We start from the raw sequence: 21695 nt of genomic DNA, 5'->3' as shown, positions 1-21695 counted from the left end.
GTAGCGTCACAGCGCCTTCAGCAGAAGCCAATGGGAACGCGCAACTGCGGCCCTGGCAGACGCTAGCCAATGGGAGCAGCGAGAGGGCGGGGCTTGACCTGAGGTGACCTTTAAGAGGGCCGCTCATTGGCTTCGGGGGCGGCAGTGCGGACGTGCTGGAGGGGCGGGCCTTCGGGATGATGTCATGAGCCGGTGCGTGACGTCACCGCGAGGCGAGGGAGGGGGAGGAGGAAGAGGGTCAAGGCGTGTCGTCAGAGCCGGGAAGGAAGGAAGGAAGGAAGGAAGGAAGGAAGGAAGGAAGGAAGGAAGGAAGGAAGGAGCGCCGTGGGGCTGGGGGGGCCGCTCCGGGCCTACACCGGCCTCCCGCAGCCTCCTAGGGCCCGGCCGCGGCCCCTCGGGGCGGCCCTCTCCCCCGCGGCCCCTCGGGGCGGCCCTCTCCCCCGCGGCCCCTCGGGGCGCCCAGCCTGCTGCAGCCCCTCGGGGCGGCCCTCTCCCCCGCGGCCCCTCGGGGCGGCCCTCTCCCCCGCGGCCCCTCGGGGCGCCCTCTCCCCCGCGGCCCCTCGGGGCGGCCCTCTCCCCCGCGGCCCCTCGGGGCGCCCTCTCCCCCGCGGCCCCTCGGGGCGGCCCTCTCCCCCGCGGCCCCTCGGGGCGCCCGGCCTCCCGCAACCCCTCGGGGCGGCCCTCTCCCCCGCGGCCCCTCGGGGCGCCCTCTCCCCCGCGGCCCCTCGGGGCGCCCGGCCTCCCGCGGCCCCTCGGGGCGGCCCTCTCCCCCGCGGCCCCTCGGGGCGCCCGGCCTCCCGCGGCCCCTCGGGGCGGCCCTCTCCCCCGCGGCTCCTCGGGGCGCCCGGCCTGCCGTGGCCCCTCGGGGCGGCCCTCTCCCCCGCGGCCCCTCGGGGCGGCCCTCTCCCCCGCGGCCCCTCGGGGCGCCCGGCCTGCCGTGGCCCCTCGGGGCGGCCCTCTCCCCCGCGGCCCATCGGGGCACCCGGCCTCCCGCAGCCTCCTCGGGCCCGGCCGTGGCCCCTCGGGGCGGCCCTCTCCCCCGCGGCCCCTCGGGGCGCCCGGCCTGCCGCAGCCCCTCGGGGCGGCCCTCTCCCCCGCGGCCCATCGGGGCACCCGGCCTCCATCAGCCTCCTCGGGCCCGGCTGCAGCCCCTCGGGGCGCCCGGCCTGCCGCGGCCCCTCGGGGCGGCCCTCTCCCCCGTGGCCCCTCGGGGCGCCCGGCCTGCCGCAGCCCCTCGGGGCGGCCCTCTCCCCCGCGGCCCCTCGGGGCGCCCTCTCCCCCGCGGCCCCTCGGGGCGCCCAGCCTGCCGCGGCCCCTCGGGGCGGCCCTCTCCCCCGCAGCCCCCCGTGCGGCGGGGCAGCGCCCCGGGCGCAGGCACGAGGCCTGCCGGCGGGGCCGTCCCCTCCACCCACCGGGCGCCCGAGTTCCTGTTCAGCTGGGTGTGTCTGCACGGCCCGGGGCGGGGGGGAGCCGCAGCCGGGGGGCTCTGGGCACGGAAATACGGGGAGCCCTTCCCTTCCCTGCCGGCTCTTAGCGCTTCTAGCGAGTCTCCCTTCAAGCCATCGTGTTAGCTCGGTGTGCCCCCGTGAAATGACAGAGCCTTCTGCCCAAATGCCAAGAAAAGAGGAAGTCTGCTGCTGAAAGGTCTTCGTCTGCGCCTTCTAATTGTTGTTTACTTAGTGCCAGGAGAGCATAAGATAAACTCAGAGACATGTTTGAAGACAAGATCTTGGCAGAAAGTGACTTTTTCCTTCTGCTGCTTGCTCCTGCTGGATCCTACAAAGCTTTGGCTCAAGTTTTGGCAGGAGGTAAGAGAGCTTATTAAGCCGGTAACTCTGATGCTGAAGTTGATCTGTTTCCATACTAAATGTTTCCTGGTATGTTTACAGGGTTTTCAAAAGTGAAAATGTGATCAGTAGTTCAGTAACCTGTGATAGCTAACCCACATTATCTAGCAGACCAGTAGTAGAATCCCTTGATTTTGTTGTACAGAACAAAACTTAAAAGATTCAAGTTTAAATGATTGCGGTTTATTTCTATATATAGAGCAGTGTGTATTTTGAGCAGCTGTGTGTACAAAGCTGCCTATAGGAGGAGAGTCTCCTTTTGCGTGTTATTGCCTGAGAACAGGTTTGCATGGAATTAAGCATCAGATGGAATCTTCAAGCCCTGGCATGTCTGAGACAGAATCTATAGATCTGCAAATATGATGAAACAAGTAGGCAGCTGGAGAAATGTTCTGGGTGGATGACAGTAGACTTAGTGTCTCTTGGAATGGCTTGTGTGTTTGAGAGTTTAATGTGTGAAAATACTATAACACCCACAAGGCAGAATACGCTTAACTCATTGGCAACTTTGCTAACCAGTGCCTCAACGAGTGAACAATATTTTATAAAGTAAAAATAGAATTTAAAATGATTGCTAAGAAATGAGGAAGAAAGCTCCCAAGGTCTACCACCAGAGGTCTCATTACATTGCTGTTTTCCCTTGGTTGGAAAGAACATTTCCCATAAGGGGCTGGTCTTCGAGTCTTTTAAATTCTGGAGGGGGAACATCACCATTAATCTGAATCCTTTCTTACTCTCAAAAGCATTTCTGCGTTGTTAATACAGACAATGTAATAGTACAATTTAGTTCCTGTGTGCCCTATTCTGCCAAAATGTATTCTACTAAGCTAGTTGCTGCCTTGGGATCAAAAAAAAGATATCTTCCCCCCCCCCCCCCCGGAAGGTTCTTGCTTGAAGCATTAGCAGAATAGGAAATCGAGAGTAGGTGAATAGCCAAAAACAATCTCTTCCCTCTGAACGCAGCTCAAGAAGATATCCTTTATTCATCGTGCTAGAGTGGAAGATTTACATTATTGTACTACTCGAAACCTTTCAAGAACTTGGAAGAGCTTATGTTGTCTCATCAGAGACATATTTCAATGTAAATCTGCGAGCTGGTTATTGCCTTCTAAAAGAATACAGACCACAGTCATTGTTGGATGTGTTTATTTACTTTATAATTTTCAGTGTTCAGAATTGTGATTCAGACATACTCAAATTCTGTTTTCAAGATTTTTTTCCCCATGAATGAGTGCTAGAAGCTCCTTCCCCCCCACCCCCACCCGCTTTTTTTTTCTTTCTTTTAAATGCTGATGTTTGCATGTTCCCATGCTATTTTAAGTGCTCGGCCTTTAGGAAATTCCCTAAAGCATGTGAGGGGATCAGAGCATCTTGCCTGACAGTGTCTACTTAAAGCCTTGTTGAAGAGTTGGAGCTTCTAAAATGCTGTTCAGAGCCGCCTTAGCTTCCACGGAGTTAGCAATGCCACCCTTTTGGGGAATCGTCCCAGGCATGGGTCTGTTTGTCCGGCTGTAGACAGCATCTCTGAACTCTTCTTTAACACATACACAGTGTGATTTGGGGCACAGCTTCTGGTAGCAATTATCATACTTCATTTAAAGAGGAAGATTCTTCAGGAAAAGCAGAACACCTCTTGGATTGCTCAAAAATAATTTTTCTCTCGCGTGTGTCTTTCGGGTTGTTGTAAAGCGCCCGCTGTGTGGCCCACGAGGAGTGCTGGGTTCCGCTACTGATGCAGCTGCGGTTGCTCGGTGGCCTGTGCTGCTTGTGATGATCCCCCGTGAGCTGGAAATGCCGAGTCTGGCAGAGAGGCACAGAACCGGCCCCTGAGTGCCTGCAGGGAGACAAAAGTGCTGCTTCCCTTGTTCAGAGCGAGTGTCAAAGTGGTGTCAAGTACCGATAGGTACCCAGCACAGGCTGGATGGTGATCCTGTTAGGGATCACTAATTACTCGCGAACGTATGTTCCTCTCCTGGTGGCTAGCTGTCTTTCTTGTAGTGCCTGCACAAAGCATGAGTAAAGATTCTTTTGGGCACATAAGAAACCATTCAATATGCGGAGTTTTAAATTAACTTCTTATGCTAAAAAGCAGCTAGTAAAACTCTGCCCCACTGAACTTTGCTTTCCCCTACATTTTCAGGAGTTCAGGTTAAAATCTTACTGTATTTTCAGTCTTTGTTCCTTGGAAAGGTCGATATTTTTCAAAAACCCGGTATTTCCTTTACCAGTAGATAGCTAATACTTGTCTTAGGGAGCAAAAACTGCGTTTTATTTTTCCCACATTCCATGTGCTCTGCTAACCACTGCACAGATTATCCAATCTTCCTTAAGAGCAGAAAAGTGTTATAGTGCTTCCTTGATCTGGATTCATTTTTAGCTCTGTGTGTAGTTTCCTAACCAACAGATCGCTTCAAGAGCCCACAGTACATTAAATGTAAGCCCATCGGGAGCAGGAAAAACTAATGTGAAGGAAAACTGTATTTGAGCAAAATGGAGGAAAACAAGAATTTCTGTCAGTATGTTGCTTAGCTGTCAAAGGGAATCAAAAAGAAAATAAATTCCCACCCCGTGACTACTTCAGCTGTGAGAGCATCAGTAACTCCCTCCCTCCCCCAGTAATACTAAGTATTTAGGGCTGCAGAATTTACAGAAGGGAGCAGAAGAGGGAGAAAGCCTTTTCTAGGTCACCTCCATTTTTGATGACTTATTGTGTTTAGTAGGAGGAGAATTGCTTTTTAAATTCACTTTATTACAGCAATTTCTCACCACCACCACCACCCCCCAGAGCATAGACAACAAAAACGCCTCCTTGTTGTGGGCTCTGAGCCGCCGGGTTCTGGGCAATGGGAAATGCCATAAATTTGGAAATCATTGCTCAGTCTTTGTTCAGTGACTCGCAAAGCTCGTATCTCTTCAGTTTCCTCTTTCATGTTGGATCATGGCTCTCTTTCCAGCTAATTCATCTTGTTTTATTATTGATTTTTTTTTCCTCTGGTAACAGACGTCATACTACCTTTCCATCTTGTTTACTTTCAATTCGCTCGCGCTTGTCTTGTTGTCTTGCTTTCCATTTTCTTTTTTTTCCCTCTCTTTTGCATGCCTTTTTTTCTTTCTTTTTTTTTTTCTGCAGGAAAGATTTATTACGCGTAGTTCATCTGTGTTCTGCAAAGGCGAGACTCCAGAGTTGTGGAGGAGGGGAACTGATTGCAAACACACCCGCGCGTAGCTTCGCGGCCGGGAGGGGTGGAAGCTGTGGAGGATGACAGCGTTTTCTTCCTCGGCCCGGCCCGGGCGCCGCCGCTCGGCTCTGCGGGGCGCGCCGCGGGACTACAGCCCCCAGCATGCCCCGCGGCGGGCGCCGCCCGGCGGCCAATGGGCGCGCGGGCCGGCGGCGGCGCCTGCGCGCGCCTGCGCGGAGCGCGGCGGCGGGGGGGCGGAGGCGGCGGCGGGCGCGCGAGCGGGGCCGGGACCCGGGCACAGCGGCACGCAGCGCCGCCTTCCCCCGCCGCCAGCGGTCGCCCGCGCCCCGCCGAGCGCCCCCCCTCGGCCGCCACCGCGCGGGGCCGGCAGCGCGCGGCCTCCCGGGGCGGGGCCCGGCGCCAGCAGCGGCGGCGGCGGCGCGGAAATCGAGGCCGGGGCTGCGTCGCGGCCTGCTGCCGCGGGAGGAGGCGGGCAGGCCCGCCGCCGCCCGCCGCCGCCCTTTGTCTCCGCTGGGCTAGGTGGGACGCGGCGGGGGCGGTTAGAATGGAACAGACTGAAGGTGAGGGGGCGGCCGGGCCCGGCGGGGCGGGAGCCGCGGCCGCCGGGGCTTAAAGGGGCCGCGGCCGCCATGTTTGCGGCGGGGCGCGGCGCGGCGCGGGCGGGGGGCGGCCGGGCCGGGCCGGGCCCGCGCGGGGGCCGCCGCCGGCCGAGCGCAGCCCCGCGGGGCGGCCCGGGCGCAGCCGGGAGCGCGCCGGCTCGCGGAGCCCCGAATCGTTTCTCGGAGCGGGGGGAAGTTCGGCGGAGCCGGTGCCGCGCGGCGCTGGGACGGCTCCGAGCTCTGCCCGGCCTGTGTGGCGGCGGAGCGGGATCCGCGGCAGCTTCTCGCGGCGCGCTCGGGAGCCGCGCGCGAGCCGGCCCTTGGCTTGGTTTCGCGGGGCTGGCGTCGCTTGAAGCAGTGCTGCATCGTGCTTACCGAGTGCTGCCTCTGCGTCCACACAACTGTCAGTGTGTCTGACTGGCGCGTAGCTTCAGGGTTTTAAGTTTCTGAAGAAAATAAGAGACCTCTAAAGGGAATGTAGTTCTGTGATAGCTGCCAACCCAAAAGACAATGTAAAATAACCCATAGTCGTAGTTGAAGAAAAAAGATTAGCTGCTGTGCTGACCATTTAGGTCTGCTGGTGGCTTTTTGTACAGATAGATGCATAGTGAATGTTTTGGCAGTTAGCTGCAGCTTTTTTTATGAACTACTTGAGAAGATTTTACGCAAAAAAAAAAAGCACATGCTAAGTTAAGATACAGAGTAAGAGTAAAGGATGATGATCAAAGACTATGCACTTTGTTTTTTAATAAACAAAGTTGTGCATTGTTCAGTTTTTGATTTTATCAAAGTTTGCAGTCATACGCTAGATACATTGCAGTTATTATTACCGTGCATTAAACATATCATGACTCTTACGGTATTTGGTGTTGCAAGGAACTAAAATATTTGCCCATACTTCCCACTTGACTCCTGAGGCTATACGAGCAAATGAGTACTCTAAGCTTATTTTCAGGATAATTAACTTCTTATGCATCGCATTTTCAGTTATACTGTCCAAGTTGTTTCTTTCCATTTCCTCATGGGAAACTTGTTAAAAGTTTTTGTTTTGTTTTTTGTTTTTACTCTGACCAGTTTTTGCTGTGGCTTATCTTCTTGATTTATTGCGGGACAAATATTAGGCTGTTAAAAGATACCAATAAAATTAATGATATGTAATTAATTTGGTATTGTGATTAGCAAGTCAATGCAATTACTCTTGAATCTTACAGAAACTTTTTGCCACACGAATTTTTTTTGCACGTTTTCACACTGTGCTATAGTACAGAGGTAAATGGAGACCATCACATTTGACCAATTTTGAATGCAGATCAGTTTAAAAACTTGGCTCTAATGTATGAAGCAAAACCACATACATGGTTTCTTAGGGTGTCTGGAACAAAATGGAACAAAGCAGACTGCAAATACTGAATGCAGAAACAAAATGCTTATTCTTACAATCTTTGTAATTTAAACATCACAGGATGCTGTTATATTTGGTAAGATGTCTCTCTAGGTAATCTTTAATGTGAATCTGTAGAAGAAGTATGGATATGTTTAATTCTGTTAGAGTTCAATGTCATCTGTGTGTGTTGACCTTCAACAAGAAAAGTTGTAAATCTAAGTTAGTAGGGAAATCTCAATCTTTTGAAAGGAAGAATAGAAACAACAAAAATCAACTGCATTACTTAAAAAAAAATCCCAACAACCTAGTCTGTTACCACCAAGCCGCTCTCTGTAAAATGCATGCACTGGTGAATTTACATTGCGAATGGTTGCTGCATGGATTAGACCTTTGAGATGGCCAGTACCAGTGCAGCTTAGATACAGTCATAGGTTAGAATGTAGCGAAGCAGAAAAGGAAACAGTGATATGTATGTATGGTGATTCTGGTAATTAAAGAGTGTTAGGGAGTGAGCAGATTCTTGACTCTCTGTGATTTAGGTTTACATGAGCTGGACTGCAGTAGCCTTGTTTATGTATATAAAGATAGCCTAGAGCTTCTGATTTCAAGCAAGTTGATAGAAAGTCCAGCTGAGGCTTAGGAGACAGTGATACTGTTCGCTGAACACTGAAGATTTAATTATTGCTTTTTCAATTTTATCAGTGAGTCAGTAGTACAGTTTCCATTCTCAGAGCAGATATTTTGCATCTGTGTAAAACGCCTCGCATCTAACCTATTAAGTTCAACAAGTGTTAAACTTAATGCTTTAGGTAGAGCTACTCGTGTTTGTCAACAGTAGTCAGGAAAGAAAATCAAAATTAATTCCAAAAACTTTTATGGAAGCTCAGTTTAAAATACCTGTGTGTTATGCTATTATTTTAATCAGTCAGTGTTATGCTAGCTTGCCTTTGGTGATAGTCACCAATTTATAGTCATCTGTTTTGATCTAAGCCAGGAGTTCCTTAGCTGGTAGCACTGGGCAGAGAGTGCATGGACCCTCTTGGATCTCAGCTATATATTTTTTTAATCTTCTGAACTGGTGTTCAGGGGAAGTGCAATGGTTTCTGGCTAAGTAAACCCGGTTTCTCAGCCTTCTGCATCCACCAGGCTTTTGTGACAGGCCTCCCTCCTCATGTTTGGAAGTTCTTACCTTGGGCTCCTGTTTGGCACTAAATATAGCAGGTGCTTCTGCCTTTAGGAGATTTCACTTAGACATTGCATAATTACTTTGTCTTTTCTCATTTTTTAAGCTTTTCCTGATAGAGTAATAATGTAATGGATAGATGCGTGTTTGTAGATCTTATCAGTAAGTTCTGTCATATTGCTGTATTTTGTGCAAACCTACAAAACTTGCAGTTTGTGAGAAAGAAAAGGTTTCATCAGTAACATGAGAGAGAGAATCAACAGTGTTCAAAATTATATTCAATAATTAGGCAGTTACTAGTTAGCATACTTCAGCATATAAGCTTCTCTACACTAGCAAGACTACATTTTTGTTACTGTATGTTATTTTAGCCCTTCTGAGTGAAATAAACTATCTTGACAAGAACTTTCTTTTACTGTGTATAGATAAGGACTTTCATTCGCTATCTTGATCAAATACTGTATCTTTTTGTAGCCCCTGACGATCATGACAACAGAAGCCTTTGGTGTTGTCACTAATGCATAATGCTCTTAGACGTATGACAAGGAGCCCTTCCTGTTAGGAGCAAGGCTGAGATTAATCAACAGACTTTGTTAAATCACTCAATAAGTTAGATTTTGAACTTTCAAACTGTGTTTATAGATGGAATTAGAATGGGTGAATGTGAATAGCCTAATACAATACATTGTAATCAGCTGATATGTGCCTGTAACATCCCAGAGAATAAATAATCCTTGGTTTCCTAGTGAAATAAAATAGTTTGGTTTATATCATAACTTTTAAGGTTTAGAGACTCCTGTAAGGAAAGACTGAAAATTATGACAAAGAAGAGGGATAGGATAATGCTGTTTAGGGCAGAAGCCTTTTGCGTAGAGTATTTTACAATTTTAATGCCTCTTGAACAAAATTGTTTGACTTGTGAATTGTATATATTGTTTCTGATGTTCTTTGTGTACAATAATCTGATGATATGGCTAAACTTTAGAGAAATCCTTAAGTAAGATTTAAGTGAAGTGAGTGTATCAGTGTGGTGATAGATTGGAATTCCTGTAACATAGCCCACAGTGAGATGTTAATAAACTGCTGCCAGAGGAGTCCACTGGATAGATGAATGATGTCACTTGTAAGTCAGAATAGTAGGAGAGATTTTTTTTTTTTTTTTTCCTCCCTGATGCAATTGTTTAGCCACAGGTTCTCAGTCTGTAATACTGGGAGTACTTGAGTGTTATGAGTCCCTTTTTTGACTAGAAGGTGGTTGTACAAGTGTATGGTATTTGCAGATTCAAAGAAGTCTTCTAAATGTAAATAACCATTGCCGATTTGAAGACCGGAGGGTTCATGATATCTCTAAATCTGATGGTGTTGGCTGGATTAGGATTAGTTGTTCTAGTAGAAGCAATAAGTCTTTTTTGCCTCTTACACCATGAGACTTGCTAATAAAAAGAGCTGTCCTGGATGGTGAAATGGATAGCCTATCTTGATACTTAAAAAAGAACCTGCACTAGGAAAAGAAAAGAAAATGTATCTTTTGAATGAATTGCCATCCTTTCTCTTCTTCCTCAAGAGAGAAATGAAAGTATCTAAATATTACCATTGTCTTATCGTATCAATTTGCATCATCCAGCAGAAACCAAAACTTAACAAAGTTTCCAGCCTTAGTCAGACTTACAAGTAGGAAAATATGAAGCATAATTGTTCAAATATCATATGACATTAGGAAAACTGTATTTTTAGCAAAATACAGAATGCTGTATAGTTTTTAGTTTTACAGAGTTCAAGTTTCTCCAAGATGTTAGATAGTTTTGTATTTCTGGTGGATCTAAAAAAAAAAAAAAAGGAAGTCAAGAGTAATTCTAATACTTGAATTATTTCTGCTCTCGCTCTGACCATTTAGCAGCAGATGTGCTATGATAACTGAAGCTCTGATGACTGCTACAGGATTTTAAGCTCAAAGGTTTTTGAAGTACTCAGAAAAAAATTGCTTTAGATAGTACCTGTTTTAAATAACAAATAAAGACAACCTAGAGTAAAATTTCTTACTTGTCTGAAAACTGTCATTTGCTCTTCAGTTTGGCATATTTAGAATAACAATTGATTTGTAAATAGTACAAACAGTTCCACTTCCTCTTCCTAGAATGGGTAGTGGTGGTGATTTTGTTTTGTTTGACCTTGACACACAATACAGCTTGCTACATGTGCATCAACAACAGTAACATTTTTGTGTTGGCTTTGCATCTAGTTTGCAGGGCTGTTGGAAAGCAGAGATGGTGTAGCTGCTATGAGATTTAAAGTCACTGCAATTGGAGAATTTTGCTGCACAGCATTGTGCTATTAAGTTGTTTCCCCAAAACACTTAATTACAGTGACAAATGTACCCATAGCTGATTACACCAAGTAGTAAAGATGAATACTATCATCAGTAAAATCTGAATATGGAGTTGACAAAACACATAATAAAATTCTGGTCAAGTTGTTCTTGTTGCTATTGTAATTTTAATTTCTTTTTGCAGTCTCTGAGAAGGAAAGTATTGTTAGTGTTTTGAAAACTATTAGGTAAGGTATTGAGATATATTGGGAGGGTGAGAATTTAATGTGGGTAGGGTTATATGTAGATTCTTGTTATGAAAAGTATCTGTGGGATGTGTTAATATAATTTCAAACCCTGACCAGAAGGGCATAATAACCCTCCTTTTTGCCTGCACAGGGACAGAATAAATAATACTGTACTATATTTACTTTGGAAGGGCTAAGTTGACCTTGCTTGGAAGCAAACTTGTATATCTTACCTGAAGTTCAGATCGTTGTATATCTTTATTGAACATTGAAGTTTAGGTGAATGTGTTGGGGGGGGTTGTTTATTTTGGGGGAGGGAAGCAGGGGAAGGATGGGGAAGACCATTCTCTGAGTGGATATTTGAATTCTGGAAATCTGAGTGGTTTCGTTTAGTCTGCTGTTAGAGTTTTAATGTGAAATGGAAAATGGAAGATTTGTAACAACTCCTTCTCAGCAGTAATGTAATTCTGTGAATCATCTCTGTTTCTGCAGATATTTTGGAGCTATTTTTTTGCCCCTCAGAACCATAAAATATTTAAGCCCTGAGTATTTAATACTAAAATAATGGGGAGATAGGGAGTGAAGTGAGCAGAATAACCTTTCCCACTAACCTCTTCCAGAGCTCATGGATGCAAAGCCTGTTCTGCTTTTTCAGTGCGGGTGAGATGGGGAAACCTGGTCTGAGGTTGATGAGTTACTAATGTCATACCATCTGAACTGGTTTTCCCAGCAGCTGACGTGGAATGGCCAGCTTGCTTTAATTGTGCCATTGTTTGGAAAAGCCAATGGCTTATTCCTTGTACCGTCTGAAGGGTTGCTCATCTGTCTCAAGTCTTGGCAAGGAGCAGGAGAGAAAGAAGAGAAAAGACTTGTCTTCTGTTTGAGTGGTCTTCCTGTGTTGTTTCTGGACTGCTGAGTTTGCAGTGATTTGATGGTGTCAAGAGAACTTGGTATCTTCTATTTGTTTGAGTAAAGATCAAAGTCTGTTGCCTTGCTGCTTTGTGTTAGAATAATGCTTCCTAAAATCAAACTAGAAGGACTATATGTAGTGTTTTGAATTTTAGCACTGTTATTCTGACACTGTTACAGTTGGGCTCATAATTTTTAAGTGTTTGCAGGTGCTCGTATCATTCCTTTAAATGTCTTGGAAAAGAAGGAAGCAGACGTGTTTTTTTCAGAAAAGTTTGGCAAAAGTGTGTAAACAGCCTTTTCTAAAAATTTAGTGACACTAGTCTTCTCTAAGAGCATCATGAAAGGATGGCTTCTGTAGTGGGGAGGACGGGATTGGTTTTTGAATCTGTTTTTTTTTTTAACTATTTCAATTTGCTTAATAGTTGTAATTTGTTTTATGCTCACTACTTGTTTCTCTTCCTCCTGTCTTTAGGCCCTATGAGAAGAAGGGAAAGCTAAGGATGCTGGAGCAGAACAATGGATTTCTCTTTCTCTTTCATGCAAGGGATCATGGGAAACACAATTCAGCAACCACCTCAACTCATTGACTCAGCCAACATCCGCCAAGAGGATGCCTTTGATGCCAGCAGTGACATCGCTGAAGATGGTGGACAAACACCATATGAAACTGCCCTACAGCAAGGCTTTCAATACCCTACACCCACTACGGAGGATCTTCCGCCAATCACTAATGGCTATCCACCAACAATCAATATGTATGAACCTCAAGCCAAATACCAGGCGTACAGTCAGTATCCCAATGGTTCAGCCAATGGTTTTGGTACAGTTAGAAACTTTAGTCCCCCGGAGTATTACCAAATGGAAAACTCTAATGCAAGGCCACATGAAGTTCTGGAAAAACCTTCCCCTCCACAGCCGCCACCTCCACCGCCACCTTCAGTTTCACAGACAGTGATTCCAAAGAAGACTGGCTCACCAGAGATCAAATTAAAAATAACCAAAACTATCCAGAACGGCAGGGAATTGTTTGAGTCCTCTCTGTGTGGGGACCTTTTAAATGAAGTACAAGCGAGTGAGTATGCTAAGGCGAAACATGAAGGGAGAAAAGAGAAAAGGAAAAAAAGTAGCAAGCATGACTCTTCCCGATCGGAAGAGCGCAAGTCGCACAAAATTCCAAAATTAGAACCAGAGGAACAAAATGTAAGTGGAATAATCATTTCAACCATCTGTATGCCTGATATTATTGATGGAGAATTTGTCTTCGGCAATGTTTTTCCTTTCATTTAGTTGTATACATACTTAAAACATTGTGAAACTTCATGGACTTGTCAGATACTCCATATTAGATTGCTAGCAACTTTATTTCTAGGACAACACAGTTTTGGCAAAAAGACTGCATATCAAAAAAAAATGTTAGAAGAGGTTGTTTAATGTTTTTTAGTATTATTTAATATTCTAATTTTCAGAGTTGGGTTTGTTTTGCACAGTGTTAAAGATACAGTTTTTGGCCAGAAAATATGCATTCAATAGGTTCAAAAATTAACTTTTAAAATAATGCTGGTTTATTGAATGGAATGTCAGGCTACTTGGAGTATTCAGAACTGGAATATTGAGCACCACATTTTAAATGTAGTGGACGCAGTCTGATTTCCCAGAGGCAGCAGCCTTATTCCTCCTCTAAAACAAACCAAAATCCACCACAGAGAATCTTAGATACTTATACTGGTTTTATGCAGTATCTGAACATGCTTTTATATTTAACTGATATTGTCTACTAGCACACATTTTTGATAGATGTGCTAAATATTGTGATGATGTACAAAAAGTGAGAGCTGTCTATGTAGTATATGTACAAGCCAGTAGAAATAAGCATTCTAATACAGCAAGCAAATTGGAAATACCAGTTGACTCATCAACCTCTGAGAAAGTTCAATACTGTTGTCTATTACCATTTCTGTTAAGTTTTGTGATATGGATGTGCATATACAGGGTTATATATGTGCAGTGTTTTAACTTCCACTCCAGAAAGTGGAGAGAGAGAAATTACTGGTCTTCAGTACTTTCAACCTTCTTTCCCTCCTCCTCTCCCCATGACTTCTATTTCTTTTTCTCTTGCTTATTCCTGACAACACTGTAATACTGATTTCTGTATTTACCAGTTTCAGAGGAATGGGTAGTAGAGAGTGGTGGCCTGCATCAGGAATATGAAACTTGTATCAGGCTGGAACAGAAAGTGCCCAGCTCAGGCTGTACTGTTCTGTTATAGTCTGTAGTCGAGTTTCTCTTAACTTTCTGTGAAACCCCTTGACATTCGCTGCTCTTGGCAGATTTGGGGGAGGAATCTGTCTGTATGGATTGGGGCTCTGATCTGGTATAGCAGTATCATATTCTTGTCATGTGTGGGTTTTTTGTTTTGTTTTGATTGTTTTTTTTTTTTTAATAGAAGATATGCTGATGTGATTCCCCTCTTAGCGTATTTGTTTACATGCTTTCTAACTGTTACATCTGCCTTCTGGTAAATGTGGTTAAGTGGGCCTCTTTTAGAGGTCAGTTGAGTGACGTATCAGTTAGGGCTTTGAACTTTTGCTGTATTTGGTCACCATAGTTGACTTTACTGTAGATCCTTAACATTTTAATAAATAATGTCCTTCAAATTTGAAGTTTACTGTCCAAGAAAAAATAATGGTTATCTTTGATTACATTTGTACATAATTTCTGTGATGTTGGAAATGTTTCAAAGTCACTTTCAGATTTACCAGATGATGTGTCCAGCTGGCAGGTGTTACTAGAGGGCAGTTAGAATAGGAAGGCAAGTTCCCTCAAGCACAGTGTTCTTCACACTTGCATTATACCTGCATATAGAGGTAGAAAGAAGGATTTGTTCTCAGTTTGATTCTTGGTGCCTTTGCTGAATGCCTTTGTGGTTGTATGTTGCTGTTCTACCTGTCTTTTGTTTGCTGCTATAATCATGTATCTCTCCCCTTCCTCGCCAGTGTTTCAACTAAAACAAACCTTAGTGATTTGGTTCAGAGTTTAGCAAGAGGGTTGTTCTTTTTGTCCAGGGTTCCTAAGTCCTTTCTAGCCTTTTCTCTAGATGCAGTCATTCCTGTGTCAGGCTATCAGTTTTGCCTTACTGTTTTGTTGTGCCTCTTACCAGGAACTCTGATTCTACTCCTGTAGCTTCAGCTGCACCTGTCTTCCTCTATTTATGACTTCTGTTTCTTGTGGTCTGCAAGCTTGGTCAACATGAAGAACACCTTCTCGGGTCTTTTCAGGCATGCTGTACTTCTCAGTTTGAACTAAAACTCTGCCCCTAAAAATTCAAGGCAGTCTTGGGTTTCCTAGTTATATTGTCTTCCTCAAGTCACATGTTCCATGTATCATCCAGAATTCACCAAAATCCTTAGTATAGTTTTGGTTTTGTCCTTCTTGTAGCTTTCATTTCCCTTTCTAAGGATCTTGTTGCAATAAAATCCTTCGTAGTTTTTTCTGTTTATTTCAGAGAGAACTTCATATCACAGTGCAACTCTTAGAGTGTAAAGTATTTTGTGCTATTGGTTTTGACGTGAATTGTCATAGTCCAGTGTCAGTTTCATTCTCTTCAGATTTATTTTTATACAGCATGGTGTTACATATGTTTCTACCTTCTTTTTGTATTAATGTTAAGAGGTTTGTAAATTAAAATTGGCTTAATAGAAACACACGGAACTTCCATTACAGCTGCAGATGTTTTATATTTTATATAAAAAAATGCAAAAATTTTGTATAAAAATTTAAAATTTGGTAATTTGAAAGTAGGATATTCTGTAGCTGCTTCCTCATTCTGATCCTGTAACCCATAGAACCTCATCAACTGTTCATGTTTAAAAGCTTGATTTGAAATGAAGAAGTTACAAAAACATTGTTGAACTTTAAGCTCTGCTGAATATTTGTTTTAAGAATAAGTTATTTTATTAGTTAGTTGTATTCTGTGAGGAGCGGGAAGTTTACAGTCTCTTGTTTAGGCTTCCTGTCTAACGAATTTAGATTTTCTGGCAGATGTGAAGTTTGTACTAACTTATTGTAGCAGAAGGAAGGAAAGAATCTTTCATATGCTTTCTGCTGTACCAAGGAGGAGTGATTTCTACCCAGTAGATGCTTAATTGGACTTGAATATTTCCTATAGGCAACTCTAAATGAAATACTAACCTATACCAAAACTAATTTTAATGGTCATAGATGGTGTTTAAATGAGTGTCTTCTGGATGCTTAGAGCTGAAGTGGGCAGTGATGATTAACATGAGGTCATTTTAAGTGGACTAGATGTAATTAGATTAACAGCATTATTAGTTTCTCTATGAATGTTTCTAACGCCTCTCTAACTCCTCTCTGAGTTCTTTCACTAGTGACTTCTGACATAATAAAAGCAAATGTCTGGTCTCTGTTTCATTAGACAGTTCATAGCCCAGCTCATGTCTGCTCACCTGCTGTGTCATCACTCTCCCTATCATCTCCACTCCACTGATGATTTTGGCTTCTGTTCAGTGTTGATCTTACTTTTGCCAAACCTGTTTCTCTATCCTATCCTGCAAGCATAGACTGCATGTGCTCCTCAGCCTGGCTTGTAAGTGCACTGTAGTCTTTTTGGTTTTGTTTTTCCCTTAGATGCTCCAAACATATGTCAAGTGTATGCAATTCAGTATAGATAATTAAAATTTTCATATTGTATCTTTAAATCAATAAATAATCTTTTTAGTGCTGTTTTCAAAAATAACCAGTATGCAGTGAACTTTTCATGTTAGTATGGATATCCTTCATCTATCATCCTTTTTCTTCCGAGTTGCATATTAATTTAGCTGGACAGCTATCTGGATTTACTGTCCCTGAGTGTATGTTCTTCCGTCAGCTGTTACAGCAGAACATTGGTTATGTAGTTTCAATGGCAATGTAAATAGTGTGGAAGAAAAAAATTGTTTTTTTTTCTCCTTACTCTGATACCACTATGTTTTGAATTGGTTGTAAGGAGTATTCGTATTCATGGTTCTCTGAGTTCATTATTGTTATTTTCTCTGCTAATTATTTTTTTCTGCCTGGTTTCATTGGTATACCTTTTTGATTTTTACTGTCCTCTTATCCTGTTTGTGTTTATTTTCCCTTTTTTCTCTTCATTGTTACCCATTATCCTAGAGACCAAATGAGAGGCTTAGCATGGTATCAGAAAGGCCAAGAGAAGATGCACTGTCAGAGGAAACACCGGTTAGTATATATACTAATCAACACTTTATAGACTTCTGTTGTCTTGCTATTTTTGTGTTAACTATGATACAAACTCCTTAAGTTATCAGATAAACTAGTTGTCATTCTTTTAAATGTCTGATAATCATTAGTGTTTCAAAACATCTTTTGTTGTGCTGTATTTATTACTTTATTTTATCCCCAAAGCAACACTTTTAGTCAACCTATAAGTAGAAACTTTTTCTTTTGTTATTATATGTTTGGTTAATCAGTGATTGTTTTACATCAGTTCTGACTGTATTTAAGTCCTTTTTGTCATGTTTATAGGAAAAGTACCTCTCACATTAGACTGTCAAACATTGGTGATAACTGAGGGAAAAATAGCAAATCCCTGTGGATAATCTGTACATCTGTAAATACACCAAGCTGTATTCTGTAGCTGTTAAGCTTGCATTCTTCCTTATAGGTCCAGCAGTTCTTGCCTTCTCTTCCAACACAAGTCGCCCATGATGTCAAGTTTCAAGTTGGCGATCTGGTTTGGTCCAAGGTGGGAACATACCCATGGTGGCCTTGCATGGTTTCATGTGATCCACAGCTTGATGTTCATACCAAAATTAATACGAGAGGTAAGGAAGATGGATCTTTGTCAGAACATATCAGTAGTCTGTAGTTGTTCCTTTATTAAAAATCTCATATCGTTAACTCTTTGTGGGATGGATTCTGCTTGCGTGTACACTAAACAGGACTTTTACTGTAACATATGCACCCACATACGTTTTTAACTAGTTCTACAAATGAGCCTGTGCATATTAGGCTTGTGAACAGATGCTCCTGCATTTTTTGCATCAGTATCTTTGTGAGAAGATACTGATAAGTGTGAGTGTTAAGTGTGGGCAAAGTATACTTATCTTCCCATTTAGACTGTTCTGACTGGAGGCCCCTTTTATTTCCAGACTTAACTATGTATGTCCGTCTGCAGGAGTTGAGTCATGTGGAAGAGGAAAACTTAAGCTAAACCAACAAAGTGATGTTGATAAAACTGCTTACTAGAATTTTTCAATTTCAGGTGCCCGTGAATATCATGTTCAGTTCTTTAGCAACCAGCCAGAGAGGGCATGGGTGCATGAAAAGCGGGTTCGAGAGTACAAAGGACACAAACAGTATGAGCAGTTATTGGCTGAGGCTGCTAAGCAAGCCAGCAACCACTCTGAGAAACAGAAGGTATGATTAACACTAATCACGTAGAAAATTGTCAACAATCCCTGTGAACGCAGAACCTATCTGCGGCAGTTCTGAAACGCCGGAGTACTTGAGTGCCAGGATTGTAAAATGTCATTTGCATTTCACCTGCAAATGTATTATTGACAATGATAGCTATAAGTTTCTGTATGTTCTTATTACTTCCATGGGAAGAGGCTGATAGTTGAATGTCTATGTGTCTGTTTCTCATGATGGTAGTCATCCTGGGTATTGAATGTAATTTTATATCAATACTGTAATATTAAATAAAAGCAATTCCTGTGTAATCATTATAAATGTGTACAAAAGTTGACGCAGTCTTTGATGTTTTATTGGAGAGGAAGTGTTAGATACAGCAATTATTTACTATGTAGGATGAACTACTTAAATCAATATTTATGCTAATTAAAATATTGATGGAGAGGAAAAGGATATTTATGAGGGGGGAATGAAAGATTTAAAAAGTAGAAAAAAAATGGGGTTGCATTCAAAAACAGAATTCTGGGCTTAAATACTGCCTGCTTTTGTCTTTAGTGAAATTGTAACTCAGGAACAGAATCTGTTAATAGAGATGGTCATACTGTCTGGCTGGAGTGTTTGCTTGATGCTCAAGGACGGGGTTTGCTGTCCACCTTTCAAAGATACCCTGTAAACGTAGTAAACTTAAAACTGCCGCCTGAGATTTAAAAACCTCAGGATTGCGTATTATGTGTTATACATCGTAAAATTTTCAATTTTTTATTGCCCTAATGTGGGAAAGAGATATTTGGTGTAATTAGCTGCTTATCTTTATTCTTTAAGATTCGCAAACCAAGGCCACAAAGAGAGCGTGCTCAGTGGGATATTGGTATTGCCCATGCTGAGAAAGCATTGAAAATGACTCGAGAAGAAAGGATAGAACAATACACCTTCATTTATATAGACAAAGAGCCAGAGGAGGTTTTGTCAAAAACCAAAAAGACTGCTGCTTCTAAATCAGAGGCTAAGAAGAACAGACGACCTAAGCCAGCGTTGAACACCCAGCTGGAACATGCCAGTGTGGTAGCATCATCACCTTCAAATGCTGAGGTGCGAAGACAAAGCCAAAGGAGGCAGTCAAGTGTGGAAGAAGAGGAGTCACCTCCTGTGAAAATAGCGTGGAAAACTGCTGCAGCTAGGAAATCTTTACCAGCTTCAGTAACCATGCACAAGGGGACCTTGGATCTTCAAAAATGTAACATGTCTCCAGTTGTTAAAATTGAACAGGTTTTTGCTCTTCAGAATGCTGCTGGGGATGGAAAACTCATCGATCAGTTTGTTTATTCTACTAAGGTAGGTACTTTGTTTAGTGAGTCCTCTTTTTCTGCGAATGAACCGAAGTCTCATATTACACTTGTGTCCACCAAACTTTTAACAGTGTATGTGCCTTTCTTTGGAGAGACTAGATCTGTCAACATCTATGCAACAACACAATCTTTTATTGTACTAAACTCTTAATTTCCACACAACCAAAAGTCTCTGGCAGTCGCCATTTTGACTGGCAACAGAGGGACTCCCTACAGGTGATTACATTCTTGCTGATAATTTGTTCAGGATATTATAGCCAACTAATTCCACTTTTCTAGTTGAAATAATCCATTAAGTCTCTGCAAGTCAAATCTTAAAATTGATTTGTGAGAAACAAATGGGAAAACCATTAATAATATATTTAAAAAGTAATAGCTGCATTTTGTATAACAAACTTTTAAATGCATTCTGCCTCCTAGCTTCCTTCAGATGAACAGCAGCTACTCTCACATTCAGTTTAAGGAAAAGGTTTAGGATGTTTCTCTTGGCTCCTTCTGCCTTTTATTTCATCGTAAGCATTATAGAGAAGGTAAAATTTAGAAAAGCCAGTGAATAACTTCGTTCTCTTACCCTTCTGTGTAAATAGAGATCGAGAGGGATGGACAGTTCTGCAAAGGAACAGCTGAGTAATAAATACTGTTGCGTGTGTGTGTTGAATTGAAGAGCGCAGAAGGTTTCTGTTCTGAGGCTTAAGAGTAGATTAAAGTAATATGCCTGTTAGCAACAACACATATATAACTAGGCTAACATCATTTTTTCTTCTTTTTTAAGGGAGTTGGTAGCAAAACAGAAATAAGTGTCAAAGGACAAGACAAGCTTAATTCTTCATCAAATCAGAGAACAGAAAAAACAACTGTGCAAAATGCGTCCTCTCCTGAAACAACTTCTGGGTCTACAGGTAGGCAAAACTGTGGACTTCTTGCCTAAACTTTACCAAGCTTGCACTTGAATTCAAATGTCAAAACTGTTATTGCTCCATTAGTTAAAAATGGGTTTGAACATCATCTTGTTTGTCTAATAATTGTAGCAAGTGTGGCTAATATAACATATTGCCAGCCCGGGTGTTTGGGAAACAGAAGATGTCTTTGGGAATGGCTGACTTGCCCTCCCTTGAACTTGTTAGTTTCTGCAACTTAAAGTACCCAATAAGTAAACATATTAGAAGGATGTGTACCTTGTGGAGAGAAGATAGAAGGCTGTTTTAGAAGACAATAGAGTGGATTTGTGTTAGCAAACCACAGTAATACTTTTGGGGGCCCAAAATGTAAAAAATGACAACTAGGATCAAAGGAAGATAATCTAGAAGAGTCATAGTTCAGTAAAGAACGACTCTCAGGTCGAGCACTTTCCCTAACTTTGCTGTTTAATTCCTGTATGATCTTTGTAAAGGAAGTAAATTTCTTTACTGCTTCAGCTATGCTATCAGCAAATGAGAAAAAGTTTGCCTTTTGAAAGTATTTTAGGAGTCCCATTGTGAAGCACTAAGTTCTGTGAAGTATTATGTCTGAGGGAGAAGAATCACTGAGGCAAATAATGGAGGTTGAGACTGGAAAGGGAGAGCCTAGAATAAGCTCTTTGAAGCTAATTTGTAGTACAGTAGTAAAGAAGAACAAGAACGATAAACTGAGTGAGTGCTGCTTAGCCTGGAACAGAAAACCATTTTTTTTTTCATCTTTTGATTTTTAAGAAACAGCTGATGGGAGTTCTTCCAAAAGGATTGGGCCTTTCCCCTTGAGCATAAATTTCCTTCTGCAGTATGTTCTCTTGGCATCCTCAAAGAGATAGATACCCTTCTGGGGAAAGGATGGAGGTTCCTGAAAAGAGACAGTTTTGAGTCATCTTAAACCAAGAGCTTTTTAAGTTCCTTCATTTGCTATAGCGACTCCTGTATTTTAACCACAGCCTTTGTACAGGCCATGTAAAATGCATTAACTCTTACATGTTTGTTACTGTGCTTTAATCATATCCTTGGAATGCTTGGCATATTTAGTTTTAGATTGGGTATGTCAAAGTAAATTTTAAGTTGGAGCAGAATACATCCTCTCATAGCAGGATGAACAAATGCTACTACAGAACTGAAAAGTGGGAGACTTTTTGCAGTTTACCCAGCAAAAAATCCTCTTTCTTGCAGAGATTAAAAATCTTGTAACATTACTCAGTGTCACTTTTGCTTTAATTATCTGACTATGCAGTTATTTCTTCCTTTCCAAACAAAAATGAAGTGCGACTCCAAGTCAA

General features: G+C 43.0%; 1 protein-coding gene across 10 annotated transcripts in view; it reads left to right on the top strand.

The window, feature by feature from the left end:
* Positions 1-79: 79 nt before the first annotated feature.
* NSD3 (nuclear receptor binding SET domain protein 3) overlaps positions 80-21695 on the top strand; it is a 53554-nt gene continuing 31938 nt past the window's right edge. For 8 of the 10 annotated variants that reach the window (XR_009960947.1, XR_009960948.1, XM_062596960.1 and 5 more), the window contains exons 1-7: positions 5474-5607; positions 12151-12878; positions 16845-16913; positions 17359-17518; positions 17959-18113; positions 18933-19442; positions 20229-20355. Coding sequence is in view for 8 of the 10 variants with exons in the window: in XM_062596960.1 (XP_062452944.1) it covers positions 12195-12878; positions 16845-16913; positions 17359-17518; positions 17959-18113; positions 18933-19442; positions 20229-20355 (1705 nt within the window). In the remaining 2 variants the exon portion in view is untranslated. Of the gene's footprint in view, positions 104-1539; positions 1809-5473; positions 5608-12150; positions 12879-16844; positions 16914-17358; positions 17519-17958; positions 18114-18932; positions 19443-20228; positions 20356-21695 lie in introns of those variants that run through there. The other 2 variants (XM_062596959.1, XM_062596957.1) reach the window with 2 other exon arrangements.

This window comes from Rhea pennata, chromosome 28 (assembly GCF_028389875.1).
Source record: "Rhea pennata isolate bPtePen1 chromosome 28, bPtePen1.pri, whole genome shotgun sequence".
In the NCBI taxonomy this organism is placed as follows: domain Eukaryota; kingdom Metazoa; phylum Chordata; class Aves; order Rheiformes; family Rheidae; genus Rhea; species Rhea pennata.
Note: the sequence above shows the minus strand (reverse complement) of the source record. Positions and strands in the feature narration are given on the sequence as shown.